The following is a 19,763-nucleotide window of genomic DNA, read 5'->3' as shown; positions in this document are numbered from 1 at the left end:
TTAATTCATTCAGGGCTCGGGATGAAACCTGGATTTACCACATGTACACCCAAAGCTGCGTGAGACATAAGGCTGGACACTAGGGACGGGAGAGGCCACAACAGTGAGAGGCCCGCGTACCGCAAAAACAACAACAACAACAACAACAAAATTTGATTTAGTTAGATTTAGTAAACACAATAACCACAAATATCCACCAAAATACTAATTTTAAATATACACAGCATGTCTGCTACATTTAAATTGCAAAGCAGCGTATGTTGGAGTAAAATATATATATGTATTTATATATATATATATATATATATAAATATATAAATTTTCCACATTATTTTGCTTTTAACTCAAAATCAGTTACATTTTACCCAAACCCATTGTGTCACTGTTAGAACACTTCCTGTGATTTCTCAGCTCTAGCCTTTAGTTTGAGAGCAGTTTGCTAGTGTTGAAGAGGAAAAGAGAAATATGTTTTATTGGGCCCTTGCCAGGGGCCTTACCCATGCCATCTTAGATTATGTGTAAAACCCTAGGAAATGGGTAACACAGCCCCCATTTTGCAAATAAGGAAACTGAGGCTCAGAAAGATTAAAATACTTGCCCAAAGTCAGGTCAGCCCAATTTCAGAGCCCATCTGCTTACCCCATTCTTCACAAAAATCCATTACTGCATAACTATTTTATGATTGCTGTTAATGGAAAATGTCCAGATTTTTCTGGTCAGATCTGGGCACATTCTGAAGCTGAATTTAATAGTAAAAGTCTGTAGGTGCTTAGGAATAGAGAGGAAAATTCTGACCAATTTCTAAGGAAAAATAAATTTCATGTTTCAATCCTGAGATAATAGACTTTCATACAAATAGTTTACATAGCTTTTGTTTTAAAAAGTTGAACTGGAATGTCTTCCAGCAGTGACAAAAAAGTAAATTACATAAACCACACGTCCTCTGGGAACTCAACCAGGAGATAGATGTGGTGTTCTTTGTCGGTTCCGTAGATGGTATTTCCAAGTAAAACGTCGCATCTACTCTGGCAAATTGATATTCTTTAAGTAATTATGTGCAGCCTAGATCTCTCTTATTTAATCTGGAGGTTCATCACTGCAAGTTCTAGAAGAAGTCACAGTCATCTGCTTGTGTTTACACAGGGTTTGTTCACAGGGGTGGGTGCAGGCCTGGGTCAGTGGATGTGGTGGAATTCTGTCTGAGACAGAAAGACACGCAGATACTTTAGTACATTCCTATGGCTTAAAGTCAATGAAGCCGCAGCGGGGTAATTCCAAACAGTCTCGGAAGGTTTAACAGAATTTCCAGATCCCTCCTGTAAACCTTGCTTAGAATATTCAGAACTTCTTTGTCTCTGAATCAGGAATAAAGTGTCCTACAGCATTCCATTTCCTTAGTGACTGAAACTTACGTGCCAATTTAAAAATCATTAACTTTTTTTTTCTTAACATCTTTGTTGGGGTATAATTGCTTTACAATGGTGTGTTACTTACTGCTTTATAACAAAGTGAATCAACTATACATATACATATACATATATCCCCATATCTCCTCCCTCTTGCATCTCCCTCCCACCCTCCCTATCCCACCCCTCTAGGAGGTCACAAAGCACCCAGCTGATCTCCCTGTGCTATGCAGCTGCTTCCCACTAGCTATGTATTTTACATTTGGTAGTTTAAGTCCATGCCACTCTCTTCTTCCCAGCTTAGCCTTCCTCCTCCCCGTGTTCTCAAGTCCATTTTCTACATCTGCGACTTTATTCCTGTCCTGCCCCTAGGTTCTTCAGAGCCTTTTTTTTTTTAGATTCCATATATGTGTGTTAGCATACGCTATTTGTTTTTCTCTTTCTGACTTACTTCACTCTGTATGACAGACTCTAGGTCCATCCACCTCACTACAGATAACTCAATTTTGTTTCTTTTTATGGTTGAGTAATATTCCATTGTATATATGTGCCACATCTCCTTTATCCATTCATCTGTCGATGGACACTTAGGTTGCTTTCATATCCTGGCTATTGTAAATAGAGCTGCAATGAACATTGTGGTACATGACTCTTTTTGAATTATGGTTTTCTCAGGGTATATGCCCAGTAGTGGGATTACTGGGTTGTATGGTAGTTCTATTTTTAGGTTTTTTTTTTGCTGTACACGGACTTCTCACTGTTGTGGCCTCTCCCGTTGCGGAGCACAGGCTCCGGACACACAGGCTCAGCGGCCATGGCTTACGGGCCTAGCTGCTCCGCGGCATGTGGGGTCTTCCCGGACCGGGGCACAAACCCGTGTCCCCTGCATCGTCAGGCGGACTCCCAACCACTGCACCACCAGGGAAGCCCTATTTTTAGTTTTTTAAGGAACCTCCATACTGTTCTCCATAGTGCCTGTATCAATTTACATTCCCACCAACAGTGCAAAAGGGTTCCCTTTTCTCCACACCCTCTCCAGCATTTATTGTTTGTAGATTTTTTGATGATGGCCATTCTGACTGGTGTGAGGTAATAACTCATTGTAGTTTTGATTTGCATTTCTCTAATGATTAGTGATGTTGAGCATCCTTTCATGTGTTTGTTGGCAGTCTGTATATCTTCTTTGGAGAAATGTCTGTTTAGGTCTTCTGCCCATTTTTGGATTGGGTTGTTTGTTTTTCTGATATTGAGCTGCATGAGCTGTTTGTAAAATTTGGAGATTAATCCGTTGTCAGTCGCTTCATTTGCAAATATTTTCTCCCATTCTGAGGGTTGTCTTTTCATCTTGTTTATGGTTTCCTTTGCTGTGCAAAAGCTTTTAAGTTTTATTAGGTCCTGTTTGTTTATTTTTGTTTTTATTTCCATTTATCTAGGAGGTAGGTCAAAAAGGATCTTGCTGTGATTTATGTCATAGAGTGTTGTGCCTATGTTTTCCTCTAAGAGTTTTATAGTGTCTGGCCTTACATTTAGGTCTTTAATCCTTTTTTTTTTTTTCAGTACGCGGGCCTCTCACTGTTGTGGCCTCTCCCGTTGCGGAGCACAGGCTCCGGACGCGCAGGCTCAGCGGCCATGGCTCACGGGCCCACCCGCTCCTTAGCATGTGGGATCTTCCTGAACCAGGGCACGAACCCGTGTCCCCTGCATCAGCAGGCAGACTCTCAACCACTGAGCCACCAGGGAAGCCCTTTAATCCATTTTGAGTTTATTTTCGTGTTTGGTGTTAGGAAGTGTTCTAATTTCATTCTTTTACATGTAGCTGTCCAGTTTTCCCAGCACCACTTATTGAACAGGCTGTCTTTTCTCCATTGTATATTCTTGCCTCCTTTATTGAAAATAAGGTGAGCATATGTGCGTGAGTTTATCTCTGGGCTGGGCTTTCTATCCTGTTCCATTGATCTATATTTCTGTTTTTGTGCCAGTACCATACTGTCTTGATTACTGTAGTTTTGTAGTATTGTCTGAAGTCCAGGAGCCTCATTCCTCCAGCTCCATTTTTCTTTCTCAATATTGCTTTGGCTATTCGGTGTCTTTTGTGTTTCCATACAAATTGTGAAATTTTTTGTTCTAGTTCTGTGGAAAATGCCATTGGTAGTTTGATAGGGATTGCACTGAATCTGTAGATTGCTTTGGGTAGTAGAGTCATTTTCACAATGTTGATTCTTCCAATCCAAGAACATGTATATCTCTCCATCTGTTTGTATCATCTGTAACTTCTTTCATCAGTGTCTTATAGATTTCTGCATACAGGTCTTTTGTCTCCTTAGGTAGGTTTATTCCTAGGTATTTTATTCTTTCTGTTTCAATGTTTCCTTAATTTCTCTTTCAACTTTTTCATCATTAGTGTATAGGAATGAAAGAGATTTCTGTGCATTAATTTTGTATCCTTCTACTTTACCAAATTCATTGATTAGCTCTAGTAGTTTTCTGGTAGCTTCTTTAGGATTCTCTATGTAAAGTATCATTTCATCTGCAAACAGTGACAGCTTTACTTCTTCTCTTCTGATTTGGATTCCTTTTATTTCTTTTTATTCTCTGATTGCTGTGGCTAACACTTCCAAAACTATGTTGAATAATAGTGGTGAGGGTGGACAGCCTTGTCATGTTCCTGATCTTAGAGGAAATGGTTTCAGTTTTTCTCCATTGAGAACGACGTCGGCTGTGGGTTTGTCATATATGGCCTTTATTATGTTGAGGGAAGTTCCTTCTATGCATACTTTCTGTAAGGTTTTTATCATAAATGGGTGTTGAATTTTGTCAAAAGCAAAAATCATTAACTTTGAGTAGAACTCTTTATAAATTTCACAGTTCGTTGAAACCTACGTACTGATTGTAACCTCTTTTTTGCTTAAGATGTGGTGTTACCTTTAAGAATATATGTATGTATATATATATATATATATATGTGTGTGTGTGTGTGTGTGTGTGTGTGTGTGTGTGTGTGTGTGTGTGTGTTGAATGGGAGTGTCTCAGTGTGTGTGTGTGTGTGTGTGTGTGTGTGTGTTGTCTTGGAGCATAACAATAATAACAACAAATATTGAGCATTGCCATACTAAAAGCTTTACATACATTAGCCCCTTGAATTGGCAAAATAGCTTTGTGAAGTCAAGATTAACACCCCTATTTTACAGACCAGGACACTGAGGCATGGGAGGTGAATATGTTAGTTGCAAATATATCTCAACAGCGAAGGAGAACTGGGATCAGAGCCAGTCAGTCCAGCTCTGAAGCCCTTCTATGGGTACAGGAGCCTTGGTCAGAGCTTCAGAGTGAGGGCCTGAGGCTCAGACAGCACATGGGAGGACGCTTACTAGAATGTTGTTAGACCTTCCTTCTCTTCCTCACATTCTGGCTTACACTCCAATCCAAAGTGGCTGCACTGACTGTGACCTGAACTGAGTGTCACCATCCATTTAAATATCTCCCCAAGAACATCTGATTATTCCCAGACATGTAAGCTTCCTGTGCCTTGTATATTATTTCAGGAGAATGGTTGGGGATATACTGTGGTGATGCATGACAGAAGGAATTGAGAGCAGTTAATATTTTTTTTTGTAGGACCCGATATTTGTGGATTTGATGTCAAGAAAGTTCATGTTATTTTACATTTCAAGAATCAGTATCACTCAAACAAGAAATCAATCAGGTGTAAGGTAAATTCTTTCATATTCAAATCAGTGATCATGTTCACTCTTGCCAGATAATAACGTAAGTTTATAGAAAATAATTTTGACCTTAAAATATTTAAGTGAACTATGGATGGGCCTTGTCTGTCCTGTCCCTGCTTTCCAGTTTAGCAGGCCTGTTATAGACATTTGTCCACCATTTTGATTGGTTTGGTTTCCAAAGTTTTTACCCACCAGGAGGGTACACTTCTCACTGTAGCCATGACATTGATTTCTAAAATGCCCCATAAGGGTTACAACAGGATGCTCACATTTCAGCTATACCCATCATCATTAAGGAATGAAATATTCAGGGTGAAAAAAAATTCTGGTGAAATTAATCTTCAGAATACCAAAACAATTTAAAATGGGAATATTTCTAAAATGAATGCATACATGCTTTACATTTTTACCCAGGGGATCCTGTGAAAATGACATTTTAGGTCTTAGGGCCTGTTTATAACTCAATGGCCCTACCCGAGGCTTCTCCAAAGAGGCAGCTTGCATTAAGTCCCTTGTGTGTGGGCCTGTGAAGGGGAAGTACACTCCCTAAAGTTCATCCCCCCACACTTTGAAGGTAAGCACCAGGAAGCAGGGACCTGTCCCCTGAGGCATCCCCAGCACCCATAGCCTCTGTGAATCTGGGCAGGAGGCCAGTGTTATTTCAAGATCATTGATAGCAAGGAGTGGAAGCATCCATAACTGTCCCTTATTCAGTCTCGACCTGAGCAGGGGGCGCCCGGCATTCTCACAAAGCCCCAGTGAGTCTCTTTTGGCAGCATGGTTTCTTGCCGGGTCCTGCCTGCTGACTTGATGTTTCTAAAGGATCAGCAGGTCCCCCATGTACTCAGAGGCCTGACACCCCTCCCTTGAGGGTGGAGGGGAGCTCAAAATCCAAGTCTTCCTCCTCCACCTTAGTGTTGGACCTGAGGACCAGTCTTCATGATATGATTCCTGAGCATTTGTTCAGTTGCAGCTCAGGCATGCAGGAGAGAAAGGGGATGACACTACCAGATGGAGGCTGTGAGGTCTGGCCTGGACTGTGCCTGGGAGGCCAGAGCTCGGTCACCTGGGGGCAGCAAGCCTACGGGGCCCTGAGTGGCACTGGCAGGCCAACAACTCCCTCAGACAGGTATTGGTATTTCTGCAGCCTATTAGAAAAATAAGAGACAAGTCTGCTGAAGGAGCCTTGGAGCCTTGGATCATAGCAGCTACTTAGCTTTACAGACTTCTCAGTGAGGAGCAAGGTTATCTTCATGGGGCTCCGATTCACTCTGCAATGCTGTAAAAGAAACACAGTGGCCAGCCATCAAGGATTTTCAAGGAGGAGGTCTGGCCTGCATTGTTAAAAAAAATACCTCAGGAGATTGGTTCAAGATAGCGGAGTAGAAGGATGTGCGCTCACTCCGTCTTGCGAGAACACTGGCATCACCACTAACCGCTGAACAATCATCGACAGGAAGACACTGGAACTCACCAAAACAGATACACCACATCCACAGACAAAGGAGAAGCCACAATGAGACGGTAGGAGGGGTGCAATCACAATAAAATCAAATGCTGTAACTGCTGGGTGGGTGACTCACAAACTGGAGAACAATTATACCACAGAAGTTCACCACTGGAGTGAAGGTTCTGAGCCCCATGTTAGACTTCCCAACCTGGGGGTCTGGCAACAGGAGCAGGAATCCCCAGAGAATCAGACTTTGAAAGCTAGCGGGATTTGATTGCAGGACTTCAACAAGACTGGGGGAAACAGAGACTCCACTCTTAGAGGGCACACACAAAGTCTTGTGCACACCAGGACCCAGGGGAAGGAGCAGTGACCCCATAGGAGACTGAACCAGACCTACCTGCTAATGTTGATGGGTCTTCTGCAGAGGAGGGGGTGGGCAGCTGTGGCTCACCAGAGGGACAAGGACACTGGCAGCAGAAGTTATGGGAAGTACTCATTGGCATGAGCCCTCCCGGGGTCCTCCATTAGCCCCACCAAAAGAGCCTACTCAGGCCAAACAACCAACAGGGAGGGAGCACAGCCCCACCCATCAGCAGACAAGCGGATTAAAGTTTTACTGAGCTCTGCCCACCAGAGCAACACCCAGCTCTACCCATCACCAGTCCCTTCCATCAGGAAGCTTGCACGAGCCTCTTAGATAGACTCAACCATCAGAGGGCAGACAGCAGACACAAGAAGAACTACAATCCTGCAGCCTGCAGAAGGAAAACCACAATCACAGAAAGATAGATGAAATGAAAAGGCAGAGGATTATGTCCCAGATGAAGGAAAAAGATAAAACCCCAGAAAAACAACTAAATTCCAGAAAAAGAATTCAGAATAATGATAGTGAAGATGATCCAGGACCTCAGGAAAAGAATGGAGGCAAGGATTGAGAAGATGCAAGAAATGTTTAACAAGGACCTAGAAGAATTAAAGAACAAACAAAGATGAACAATACAATAACTGAAATGAAAAATACACCAGAAGGAATTGATAGCAGAATAACTGAGGGAGAAGAATGGATAAGTGACCTGGAAGACAGAATGGTGGAAATCACTGCTGCAGAACAGAATAAAGAAAACAGAATGAAAAGAAATGAAGACAGCCTAGGAGACCTCTGGGACAACATTAAATGCAACAACGTTCGCATTATAGGGGTCCCAGAAGGAGGAGAGAGAGAGAAAGGACCTGAGAAAATATTTGAAGAGATTATAGTGGAAAACTTCCCTAACCTGGGAAAGGAAATAGCCACCCAAGTCCAGGAAGTGTGGAGTGTCCCAGGCAGGATAAACCCAAGGAGAAACACACCGAGACACATAGTAATCAAATTGACAAAAATTAAAGACAGAGAAAAATTATTAAAAGCAACAAGGGAAAAACAACAAATAACATACCAGGGAACTCCCATAAGGTTAACAGCTGATTTCTCAGCAGAAACTCTGCAAGCCAGAAGGGAGTGGCATGATATATTTGAAGTGATGAAGGGAAGAACCTACAACCACGAATACTCTACCCAGAAAGACTCTCATTCAGATTTGATGGAGAAATCAAAAGCTTTACAGACAAGCAAAAGCTAAGAGAATTCAGCACCACCAGACCAGCTTTGCAACAAATGCTAAAGGAACTCCTCTAGGCAGGAAAGAGACTAGAAACTTAAAACAACCTTGTACATGTATAGTCTGCTATATCAAAACCTCATGGGAACAGCAAACCCCCAAACTACAATAGATACACACACAAAAAAGAAAAAGCAACCCAAGCACAACACTAAAGATGGTCATCAAACCACAAGAGAAGAGAACAAAAGAGGATGGAAAGAAAAAAGACCTACCAAAAAAGAAAAAAAAGGTACTTCCCTGGTGGTCCAGTGGTAAAGAATCCACCTTCCAATGCAGGGGACACGGGTTCGATCCCTGGTCAGGGAACTAAGATCCCACATGCTGCGGGGCAACTAAGCCTGCACATCACAGCTACTGAGCTCACGAGCCTCAACTAGAGAGTCTGCGTGCTGCAAACTACAGAGCCCATGCACTCTAGAACCCACGCACCACAACTACAGAGCCCACGCACCCTGGAGCCTGAGTGCCACAACTAGCGAAGTGAAAACCAGCATGCCACAACTAGAAAGAAGCCCGCCTGCAGCAAGGAAGAGCCTGCACTCTGCAACTAAGACCCGACACAGCCAAAAAAAAAAAAAAGACCTCGGATGTTCTAGGGAGGAAGGGGTGGCAATCAACAGACAGGGAGATGGGTGAGATTGTTAGGTCAAGGCTTCAGTGGGATGCAGAACACGGGAGCGTTTTGACAGATGATTCAGGTGTAGGGTCCAAAGGTCTTGATGATGTTTGGATTCTGGGTGCTGAGGGTATGGATGATGACTCTCAGTGGTGTTGCTGTTAAATAGGAGGGGAAATAAAGGCCAAGAAAGGGGTCAGGGCAGACTCAGGGGTCATGTTTAGAACAGTTGGTTGTGAAATCCAGGCAGACATCGAGGTAGAGGTGTCGAATAAATTGTTGGAAACTTTGGGTCTGAAACTCAGCTGATGGTTGGGATTAAAGATGTTGGCTTGGAGCTGTTTGCATATGTGTGGGTGTAGATGTTAGCCCTCAGGAGGCTCTGGGCTGGTGGACAAATCCCAGAGGGTGCCAGCCATGGGGCCAGCAAGCCCAAAGTCTAAATTAAGAAAGACAAGTGGAGACAAAGGCAGGCAGAGAGCAGGGGGAAAGCGTTTGGAGAATTGTGCACTCAGCTGTCACGGTGGGCTACAAGGGTTGAGGGGACACAGAGTAGGCTGTAATACTGGTCCCAGGACAGAGTCATTGTCTGCGGTGTGGCAGAGCAGAGGGGTACTGAAAAGATGTTTTGATTTGGCTCTTAGCAGGGAGAGACTCCTCCTGACAGAGCCTTTATACTGGGGCAGTGGTTCCCAAACTTGAGCAGCGTCAGAGACCCTGGAGGGCCTATGAAAGTGGCCAGAGGGTCCACGAGGCTCTGATGCAGCAGTTTGGGGCTGACCTGGGAATGGGCATTGCCCATGTTCCCCCAGTGATGCTGCTGCTGTTGGGGTATGGTGCAGGGGTCCCTTCTGCTGCTGACAGTCAGATACGTCCTGGTCACCCCCAGCCTCCCCAGACACCCTCCCATCCACCTTCCAGCCCTCCTTTATTTTTTATTTTTTTTATTTATTTATTTTTGGCCACACTGTGTGGCATGCAGGATCTTAGTTCCCCAACCAGGGATCCAACCCGTGCCCCCTGCAGTGGAAGCGTGGAGTCTTAACCACTGGACCACCAGGGAAGTCCCCAGCCGTCCTTTATTGAATGTTAAATGCTTTCCTTGTGTCCAGCCTGGGGCTTTAACCATGACCAAAAGGGGCACCAGGCCTGCCCTCCCCAAGCTTAAATTGTTGGACAACACAGAGGGTTAAAAATTCTCCCTTGTGGGGCTTCCCTGGTGGCGCAGTGGTTGAGAATCTGCCTGCCAATGCAGGGGACACAGGTTCGAGCCCTGGTCTGGGAAGATCCACATGCCATGGAGCAACTGGGCCCGTGAGCCACAATTACTGAGCCTGCGCGTCTGGAGCCTGTGCTCCGCAACAACAGAGGCCGCGATAGTGAGAGGCCTGCACACCGCGATGAAGAGTGACCCCCACTTGCCACAACTAGAGAAAGCCCTCGCACAGAAACGAAGACCCAACACAGCCATAAATAAATAAATAAATAAATAAATACATTGTGTATTATTTAAAAAAAAAAAAAATTCTCCCTTGTGTTGAGAAATAGAGTGGGCTTCATTTGGTGTCTTTCAGAATGCAGAGCCAGAAGTTGTTTTGCATATAACTTTTCTTAAGTCCAATAACGCACTGGTCCCTCGGTTTACACCAATCACCCCATCATAACTGCCTGGGGAATTATAGGTGAAAGCCATTGTCTTTGCACAAAAGGGAATCAGCCACTCAAGAGAAGGCTGCCAGTAGTGAGGAAGTATTCTACAAAGGGGTGAGTCTTCTGTAGGACACCCTTTCATTGTCAAGTCAACCCCTATTTCTAGAACGTCTCTGCTTTCTGTTTACAACAAGGCTTTGACCCATGACGATTTACACTGCATATCTAGACCTGCCTTGAAACGTTAAGGGTCTCATTCTTTTCCTTTTCTCCCCCAAAACATTCAGGTTGATGGCTTCACTCACCTCTACACTCTGATTTTAAGACCAGACCTCACTTACGAAGTGAAAATTGATGGTCAGTCGATTGAATCCGGCAGCATAGAGTATGACTGGCAGCTCACATCACTGAAGAAAATGGAGAAGGCTTCAGCAGAGTCTAAGGACTGGCACCAGGCTACAGAGGGCAAATCCCAGGTGTGGATTTTTCCCACAGAGCTGCTAGAAAGTGTACAAGTGTAGTTCGTAAGTACCCAAGTACCGTACGATTGCTGCATGGCTGGGAATCATGATGACAGCATTACAACAATCAAAGTGCCCTCCTCAGAGCATATATGCTGAGACCAGCCACACAGCTGCACACTTCAAGGTATTGTGAAAGAGTTAAAATATCTGAGATGAAAGCAAGTAGGGTTTGTTGTCGCAACCAATGTTTTTTTTTTAAAAAAAGGAAAATGTATCAGCAACCTTTATAAAAATGATTTTCTTGTCATTCTGCATTTGAGCATAAGTATTTTTGAGCATGATACTTGTGACTGCCAACCAAGAATCAATTATTGTAACAGGTATATATTAGTTTCCTAGGGCTGCCATAAAAAGAACTGCAAACTGGGGGCTTGAAACAACAGAGATGTATTCTTTCAGTTCTTCTTGAAGCCAGAAGTCAGAAATAAGCAGGGCCGCACACTCCGTCTGAAGGGTCTAGGGGAGAATCCTTCGCTTCTTCCAGCTTTTGGTGACTCCCAGCGTTCCTTGGCTGGTAGACACATCACTCCGATCTCTGCCTCCTTTTCCACATAGCCTTCTATTCTTTTTGTGTCTCTTCTATCTCTTATAAGGACATTTGTCATTGGATTTAGGGCCAACTGGATAATCCAGAATTATAGAATGACCTGTCTAGAGATCCTTACCTTAATTACATCTGCAAAGACCCTTTTTTCCTAATAAGATCACATTCCCAGATTCTGAGGCTTAGGACGTTGAGAAATCTTTTGGGGAACTCAACCTGCTATTAAGCTACTTTTTTTCCCCCCATTTACATTAGTCATTGTTGTAACATTTTACTTTGTACATCAAACATTATGCCAAAATGTAAGCTATTTATCTTAAGACAGTTGTCTTTGCCATAACTGAGAGTACTGTAACTGATGTTTACAATTAATTTCTGGCAACTTAAAATACTAGTGGCATTGCTGTCTAATAGTCAAATACTTCATCATAGACGGAATGTAATTATGAAATTAAAATGGCATCTTGTTTAGACTTAAATTATTTGGCAACCCTTTTCTTTCATAGATGATCAAAAGTAAACTTCCATGAATTTGGAATCCATGTGTCCAATCAATGAGAATGTCTTCAGATTAGAGTAAAATCCCAATCATATAAGGCTTCCCCATCATTTCTCAAGAGAAAGAAAAAAGGCGGGAAGTTTTACTCTCCCTTTCTTACTTTCAAACCAAAGTAAAAAACGTAGTTTTTCACATGGAAAGAGCACTTACTTTAAACAAGGTACACAATGGCAAAGAAACTGATGCTGAGACTCCCAAGCTCAGGAGATACGGGTCTTAGGACTGAAATCCTGGCTGCCTCTGGGCTACAAGGATGCCATCCTAGCAGTGCAGGTGTGCCTTGGTGCCGAGTGTACACGAGGCAGGTCCCCAGAGGAGCCAAATCATCCTTTGAGAAAGCTCGTTCCCAAACTGGCCGTGTTCTGTCCATATGTTCAGTTCTGTGTGATCTCCTAAACAGTGTGGTTCTTTATGGTGTTACCATTTGATAACCCTCATTATAAAGAGTCGGCTACTGACTGAGTTGTAATCGTTTCCTGGATCCCAACACAAGACTGGCTCACCTGTTGCCAGTTGGGGTCGGGGCAAAGAGCAGTAGGAGAGATGATTAACTCCCATGTGCCATCGTTGAGACGTTCTAGAGTAACATGGAAAAGCCACAGTCTCAGTGCAACACTTTTACTATTTCTCAGTTATTCTGAAAGAGAAAACATCATTGTACACCATTTTTATGCTTTGATATGTTTATCTGAATTATTATTAATCCAGAACAAATTTTTCTCATCCATTCATTTATTCAACAAATATTTATTTGGGACTTCCCTGGCAGTCCAATGGTTAGGACTCCACTGCTTCCATTGGAGGGGGCATGGGTTGGATCCCTGGTGGGGGAACTAAAATCCCGCAAGCCGCAAGCTGTGTGGTGGGGAAAGAAAGAAAGAAAGAAAGAAAGAAGGAGAGAGAGAGAGAGAGAAAGAAAAAGAAAGAAAGCTCCATTTAAAAAAACAAAAAAAATGTATTCAACACCTATTAAGTCACCTTCACATAGATATGTGTATATATGCATGTGTAGAAATATGTATATATGTGTATGTGTGTATATATGTATGTGTATATGTATACCTGTGTTTTATTTGTTAAGATTTATTATTTATTTTATTTATTATTACTTTTTTGGCTGCATCGGGTCTTAGTTGTGGCGTGCGGGCTCTTCGTTGTGGTGTGCGGGCTTCTCTCTAGCTGTGGGGCGCAGGTTCCAGAGCACGTGGGCTCTGTAGGTTGCAGCACATGGGCTCCAGTTGAGGCACGTGAGCTCAGTAGTTGTGGCGCACAGTCTTAGTTGCCCCGTGGCATGTGGGATCTTAGTTCCCTGACCAGGGATTGAACCCACGTCCCCTGCATTGTAAGGTGGATTCTTTACCACTGGACCACCAGGGAAGTCCCCTGTGTTTTATATATATGTGTATAGTGTGAGTATATATATAAGGGCTGGATAATACAACTGCTTTTCTCCTGCTACCCAGCAGTCCTCAGGTAAATCTTGGGACATTCCTTAGTTGTCCAGCCTCTCTCTGGAACAGTCCATATACGACCATGATGTAGAAGGACAGACTTAACCTAATCAGCAGTAAATATGGCCCGTCTTCCCAGCATCACTTTTTGCCGCATCATTTTAACCTTGGCCACTATTTCGAGTTTTCCGCAGCACCATTCCTTTCAACAGCATGGGAAGAGTGCTGTCATCATAGGTGCGGTTAGGGAGAAAAAGCAGGCAGTGCATGGTCCTGAAACCCCCGGTGAGGGAGGGAACCCCAGCACTTAGCCCTTCGACGATCAAATGGAGGAGGACACGGGGAAAAGTGCAACCAGGGTCACAGGTCTGCCCCTGCCTCTTGGGAGTTAAGAATTTCCTTTCTCAAATCTGAGAATCTAAATTTTTTCCCCCTACACATATTTTAAGGACTGGGAGAAGCACTTTCTGGATGCCAGTGCCAGCAAGCCGAGTGACTGGAACAGCGAACTGGATGGGGACTGGCAGGCGCCGATGCTGCAGAAGCCTCCATACCAAGTGCGTGGCATCTTCTTCCCTCCAGCCCCCTCCCCACCCGTGTCCCCAGGGTCGACCACATACAGTTTGTTGTTGCAGGATGGCCTGAAACCAGAGGGCATAGACAAAGATGTCTGGCTCCATCAGAAGATGAAAAACACCAATTATTTGATGGAATATGACCTCTCAGAATTTGAGAACATTGGTGCCATCGGACTGGAGCTTTGGCAGGTCACTTGGTTTTAAATTCGCTTTAGTTTAATAACTCTGGACTTCAGCCTAAACTCCTTAATTCACATAGCTAGTATTTGAGCTCCTGTTGTGTGCTGGGCACCCCTACCTGGACCCAAGACATACAGTCGTAGACAAAATGGACATCCTTCCTGCCCTGGGTACTTCTTGTCTGCCTTGCTGCTCCCTGGGAATTTGTCTGGAGCTGACCTTGTGGTGCCTGTCAGCTTTAGGATAAGACTGAAGATTCAGATGTAGCATGTCCAGGGTGGAGCCTGAGATTCTGCATCCCCAGCAAGCTCCCTGGCGGTGCTGGTGTTGCCCATCCATGGCTCACACTTTGCACAGGAAGGTTCTCGAGCATCGGTTCTCAAACATCGCTGAATACTCGAGTCACTGGGGAGTTCTTGAAAGTCTCAGTGCCGTGGTGGTACCCCAGACCAGCTAAATCAACATCCCTGGGGGTGAGACCAGGCATCAGGAGTTTTTTTAAATGTTCTTGGTGGTCCCCATATGCAGCCAAGTTTGAGAACCAGTGCCCTGGAGGGAATAGAAAAGGGTATCTGCATGTCCTACTATTGACAGCTAATCACTGTTACAGTACTGAGCAAATTACAACTGTTTATTTTGTGGAAAGTTTCATTTTTCACATCAGTAATGAAGGCCTTATTTTCATCCACAGGTGAGATCCGGAACCATCTTCGATAACTTCCTGATCACAGATGATGAAGAGTACGCTGAGAATTTTGGCAAGGCCACCTGGGGTGAAACCAAGGTACAATGAACACAATGAACTTTTCTTTCATAATTCAGTTATTTCTGTACTTAAGTCTCACATATAGGAAAAGGCTTGATGAATTTTTACTAATGAACACCCCACCCAGATCAAGATATAGAAGGTCGCCAGAGCTCCAGAAACCTCCTCATGATCCCTCCCAGCAAGCACCCACCCCCAAAGGAATAATGGTTCCACTTCCATCACTGTAGATGGATTTGACTCCTTTTGAAATTTATGTAAATGTAGCTACCCATTATTTATTCATTCAGGTAGTGTTGCGAAGTTCATTCATATTTTTGCATACAGCAGTAGCTTGTTCTTCCTTTGTGAATATTCCAGAAGGTATGTATCCATTCTCTGTGGATGCAGCTTTGGGATGCTTCCAGTTTGTGGCCTCATGGATAAAGCTGTTCCCATCATTCTTGTACATGTCTTTCAATGGACACATGCCCAGGAGTGGACAGGCTGGGTCACCAGTTCTTACACAAACAGTTTTCAGTGTGTCATCCTGTTTACATTCCCTTCCTCATCGTCGAGAATTTCAATTGTGTCGCATCTTTGGCCATGCTAGGTATTACTGTCAGTTGTTGTTGATGAGTCAGTTTTATTGAAGTATAATTTACATACTGTGAAATGTACAGTTTTGTGAATTCTGACAAACACATATAGTTATGAAACCACCACTAAAAATCAAGATGTACAACAGTTTCACCACCCCAAAAAGTCTCCTTGTAACCAAGCCCTCCCCTACTCCAGCAATCACTGATCTGATATCCGTCCTTATAGTATTTTTGAAGTATAGTTGATTTACAACGTTGTGTTAGTTTCAGGTGTACAGCAAAGTGATTTAGTTATAAATGTATACTCTTTTTCAGTTTCAGAATATATATATACTTTTTCAGATTCTTTTCCATTATAGGTTATTGCAAGATATTGAATATAGTTCCCTGTGCTATACGGTAGGTTCTTGTTGTTTATGTCCCTATAGTTTTGCCTTTTCCAGAATGTCATATAAATGGAATTATATAGTATAGAGTCTTTTTGAGCCTGCTTCTCACACCAAGCGTAGTGTCTCCAAGATTCCTCCGTGTTGCTGAGGTTCACTCAGTAGTTTGTATCTTCTTATTACTGAGTAGTTTATCTGCTCACCAGCTGATGGACATTTGGGTTGTTTCCAGTTTTTTTTCTTTTTTTTTTTTGGCTGCACCACGGGGCATGTGGAATCTTAGTTCCCTGACCAGGGATCAAAGCCTCACCTCCTGCAGTGGCAGCAGTGGAGTCCTAACCACTGCACCACCAGGGAAGTCCCAGGGGTGTTTCCAGTTTTTAACAGTATGACCAAAGCTGCTATCAATTTTGCATATAGTTTTTTTGTGTGGACGTGTGCTTTTATTTTTCTTGGGTAAATACCCAGGAAGGGGTTGCTGAGTTGTATGGTGTATCTTTAACTCTATGAGAAATTGCCAACCTGTTTCCAGAGGGGCTGCACTGTTTTTCAGTCTCTCCAGTCTCACCAGCACTGGGGACTGTGGGTTTCTATAGGTGTGTAGTGGTATCTCTGATTTTGTTTGCATTTCCCTGATGACGAATGAAGGTGGGTACTGTTTCATGGCTTTTGTGGCCATTTGGAGATCCTTTTCTGTGAAATACCTGTGTTTTAAGATGTAAGTTTTGTTATTATTCAGGTATGGTGAGGCCAGCAGATCAGGAGATGACCTCCATCAAAAAGATGGTTTATTTTACTCACAGATCCCCAGAGGAGGGGCCATGCCATGCCATTCAGGGCCACATGGGGAAGCACCAGGTTTGGTCAGGAGGCAGAGGGAGAGTGTGGAAGATGTAGGCAAAAAACTTTGTTTTGGTTTTTTGCAGGAAGGAACAGATGAAGCTGGATAAGCAGGCTTAGGATTGGCTAGTTTTAAGAATTTCAGTGGGCTCTGGGGTACTATTTGTCTAGTACCTGGCTGTGGGATAATTAAGGCAAGGATAAATCAGCCCTGAATTGAGCTCAGTAGTGGAGGTCGTTAGGGATGTGAGCTCTGAATATAGTTTGCATATGAAAAGAGTGCTTTTTGGCATTTACTATCTCTAAGAATGGGCCCCCTTGGAGGGGCCATCCCTCCTGGGTCAGCAAGGCCCCAGATATCAAAGCAAGAGAAACAGACTGTTTATGTCGCTTGCCCACTTTCGCATTGGGTTATTTGACCTTTTCTTATTTAGTTGTAGGTGTTCTTTATATATTCTGCCAAGTTCTTTGTCAGATGAGTGCATTGTAAATGTCCTTGACCACTCTGTGCTTTGCCTTTCTATTCCCTCAAGTGTGGAAGCACTCCTGTATTTTTTTTTTTTTTTTTAGTGTGTATTTTGAGGCTCCTATCCTGAAAAACCAACTTAAAAACTTAGCTCTGCCTTCACATAAAGAAGATAAAATATCTTCCATAAGTACAAATTCATTTATAACTCTTTGGAGCTAGAGTATTGACACTAAAATGTACGCTTTTAATGGGCATAAACATTTTGTTTCTCGTGTTGCTAAGCGCCAATAACTAAATGGTGGCGCCGCTCACCCATAAGGAGAGAGTGGTCAGTGTCTTCTGGGAGTGCCGTGACTTAGAGAGAAAGGTCTTGGAGGACCCTCCACACTGTTTTAGCCAGAAACTTTGGGTTGTTAAATTGCATGCCGGTGAGTTTAAATTAAGGTGAGTTTAAATTAAGTTTAAATTAAATCGAAATCTCCTCATTCCCTTATTTTCACTGATAAGGCATCTTCCATGTCATGTCCGTCACACTGGGACCAACTGCAAAGCAGGTGCTTAAAATCTGAGGGCTTCCCTGGTGGCGCCATGGTTGAGAGTCCGCCTGCCGATGCAGGGGACACGGGTTTGTGCCCCGGTCCGGGAAGATACCCCATGCCGCAGAGCGGCTGGGCCTGTGAGCCATGGCTGCTGAGCCTGTGTGTCCGGAGCCTGTGCTCCGCAACAGGAGAGGCCACAACAGTGAGAGGCCCGCGTACCGCAAAAAAAAAAAAATTGAACGTTTCAAGGCATTTCAGGGGGAAATTTCCCCTCCACTGATGAAAGGTGGTTATCACTAAGTGATTTTCTCATGAGCCCTTTCTTCTGTTTTCCTTTTTTAAAAAATATTTATTTATTTATTTTGGCTGCACCATGTCTTAGTTGTGGCAGGCGGGCTTCTTAGTTGCAGCATGAATGCGGGATCTAATTCCCCGACCAGGGATCGAACCCCGGGCCCCCTGAACTGGAAGCACGGAGTCTTACCCACTGGACCACCAGGGACGTCCCAAGCCATTTCTTCTTGAGTCTGATTTCTGCTGCAAAGCCTTCCTAAACTCTTTTTTCGGGTATGACTACGGGAAATTTCTTGACATGTCTTCACTCATCTAACCCTTCTTTTAATTACACATGTCTGGAATTGCTCATTCAGGCTCTGAGTCCTCTTCTCATTACTCATTCACTTGTCAGCTGGTTGAAGGACCTGCCCAAGTGCTCTGAGAATAGAAGAAGGAGGGTGTATTCATTTCCTGGGGCTGCCATAATAAATCACCACAAACTTGCTGGCTTAAAACATCACAACTGTATTCTCTCCAATTCTGGAGGCCAGAATTCCAAAATCAGTATCAATAGGCTGAAATCAAGGCATCAGCAGGGCCTCGCTCCCTCCAAAGGCTCTACGGGAGAACGCTTACTTCGCCTCTTGCAGCTTCTGATGGGTCCTGGTGCTCCCTGGTTTGTGGCCGCACCCTTCTGATCTTTGCTCCCATCTTCACATGTCCTTCTCCTCTTCTGTGTCTGTTTGTGTCACATCTCCCTCTGCCCCTCTCTTATGAGAACATTATGATAGAATTTAGCATCCACCTGATAATCCAGTAGAATTTCTTCATCTCAACATGCTTAATTTAATCACATCTGCAAAGACCCTTTCCCCATACGTATAAGGTTACATTTACAGGTTCCAGGAATTGGGACCTGATTACTGGAGGGTTCTTTTTCAGCCGACCCCAAGCTGGTGTGGAGGCTTCTAGAAGGCAGGGGCAGGCTGCATGCTGACACCTAATCAGCCCACAGGAAGCATAATCCCCAGCCGCCGGGTTCTTTGTTTCTTTCTCCAGGGCCCAGAAAGGGAGATGGATGCCATACAGGCCAAGGAAGAAGTGAGGAAGGCCCGAGAGGAAGATGAGGATGAGCAGATGATGGGCAGGTTTGGTGGGAGAGAAAATATCTTCAAAGGATTCCACAATAGAAACGAACTTTAATCATCCCCACCCCAGATAAAGATGACTGGTAAAACCTTGTTTCTACTTTAATCAACATTTAAAAGCTCAAATGTCTACATATGTGGTCATTTGTCTAATTTTCTTTGAAAAATGTTCCCATGCTTCTCGGTGGGATCGGTCTGGTTTTCCCCGAGCACTTTCCACCTCCTCCTCCCCGACCCCAGGTACCCAGAGACGTTTCCTTTGGACAAACCGAAGTGCTGGAGGAAGCCCGAGGCCAGTGAGAGTCTGGCCAAAAACATAATGCTCTTTTCTTAATCCCCAAAATGTTTTATAAATAAAACGTGGTAAAACTTACCTTGAAAAAGGAGAAATGATGCTTTATTTCTTTGGGT

General features: G+C 43.7%; 1 protein-coding gene across 1 annotated transcript in view; it reads left to right on the top strand.

Moving 5' to 3' along the window:
* Positions 1–19,460, top strand: part of CALR3 (calreticulin 3) — a 31,666-nt gene extending 12,206 nt beyond the window's left edge. Inside the window, exons 4-9 of the mRNA XM_007460990.1 lie at positions 5,022–5,116; positions 10,799–10,987; positions 14,039–14,146; positions 14,225–14,356; positions 15,039–15,131; positions 19,264–19,460. Of these exons, the coding sequence (XP_007461052.1) occupies positions 5,022–5,116; positions 10,799–10,987; positions 14,039–14,146; positions 14,225–14,356; positions 15,039–15,131; positions 19,264–19,407 (761 nt within the window). The 3' untranslated portion in view covers positions 19,408–19,460. The remainder of the gene's footprint in view (positions 1–5,021; positions 5,117–10,798; positions 10,988–14,038; positions 14,147–14,224; positions 14,357–15,038; positions 15,132–19,263) is intronic.
* The last annotated feature ends 303 nt before the right edge of the window (positions 19,461–19,763 follow it).

The sequence above is a fragment of the Lipotes vexillifer genome, unplaced genomic scaffold (assembly GCF_000442215.2).
Source record: "Lipotes vexillifer unplaced genomic scaffold, Lipotes_vexillifer_v1.1 scaffold469, whole genome shotgun sequence".
Lineage (NCBI taxonomy): Eukaryota > Metazoa > Chordata > Mammalia > Artiodactyla > Lipotidae > Lipotes > Lipotes vexillifer.
This window is presented reverse-complemented; position numbering and strand designations above follow the sequence as displayed.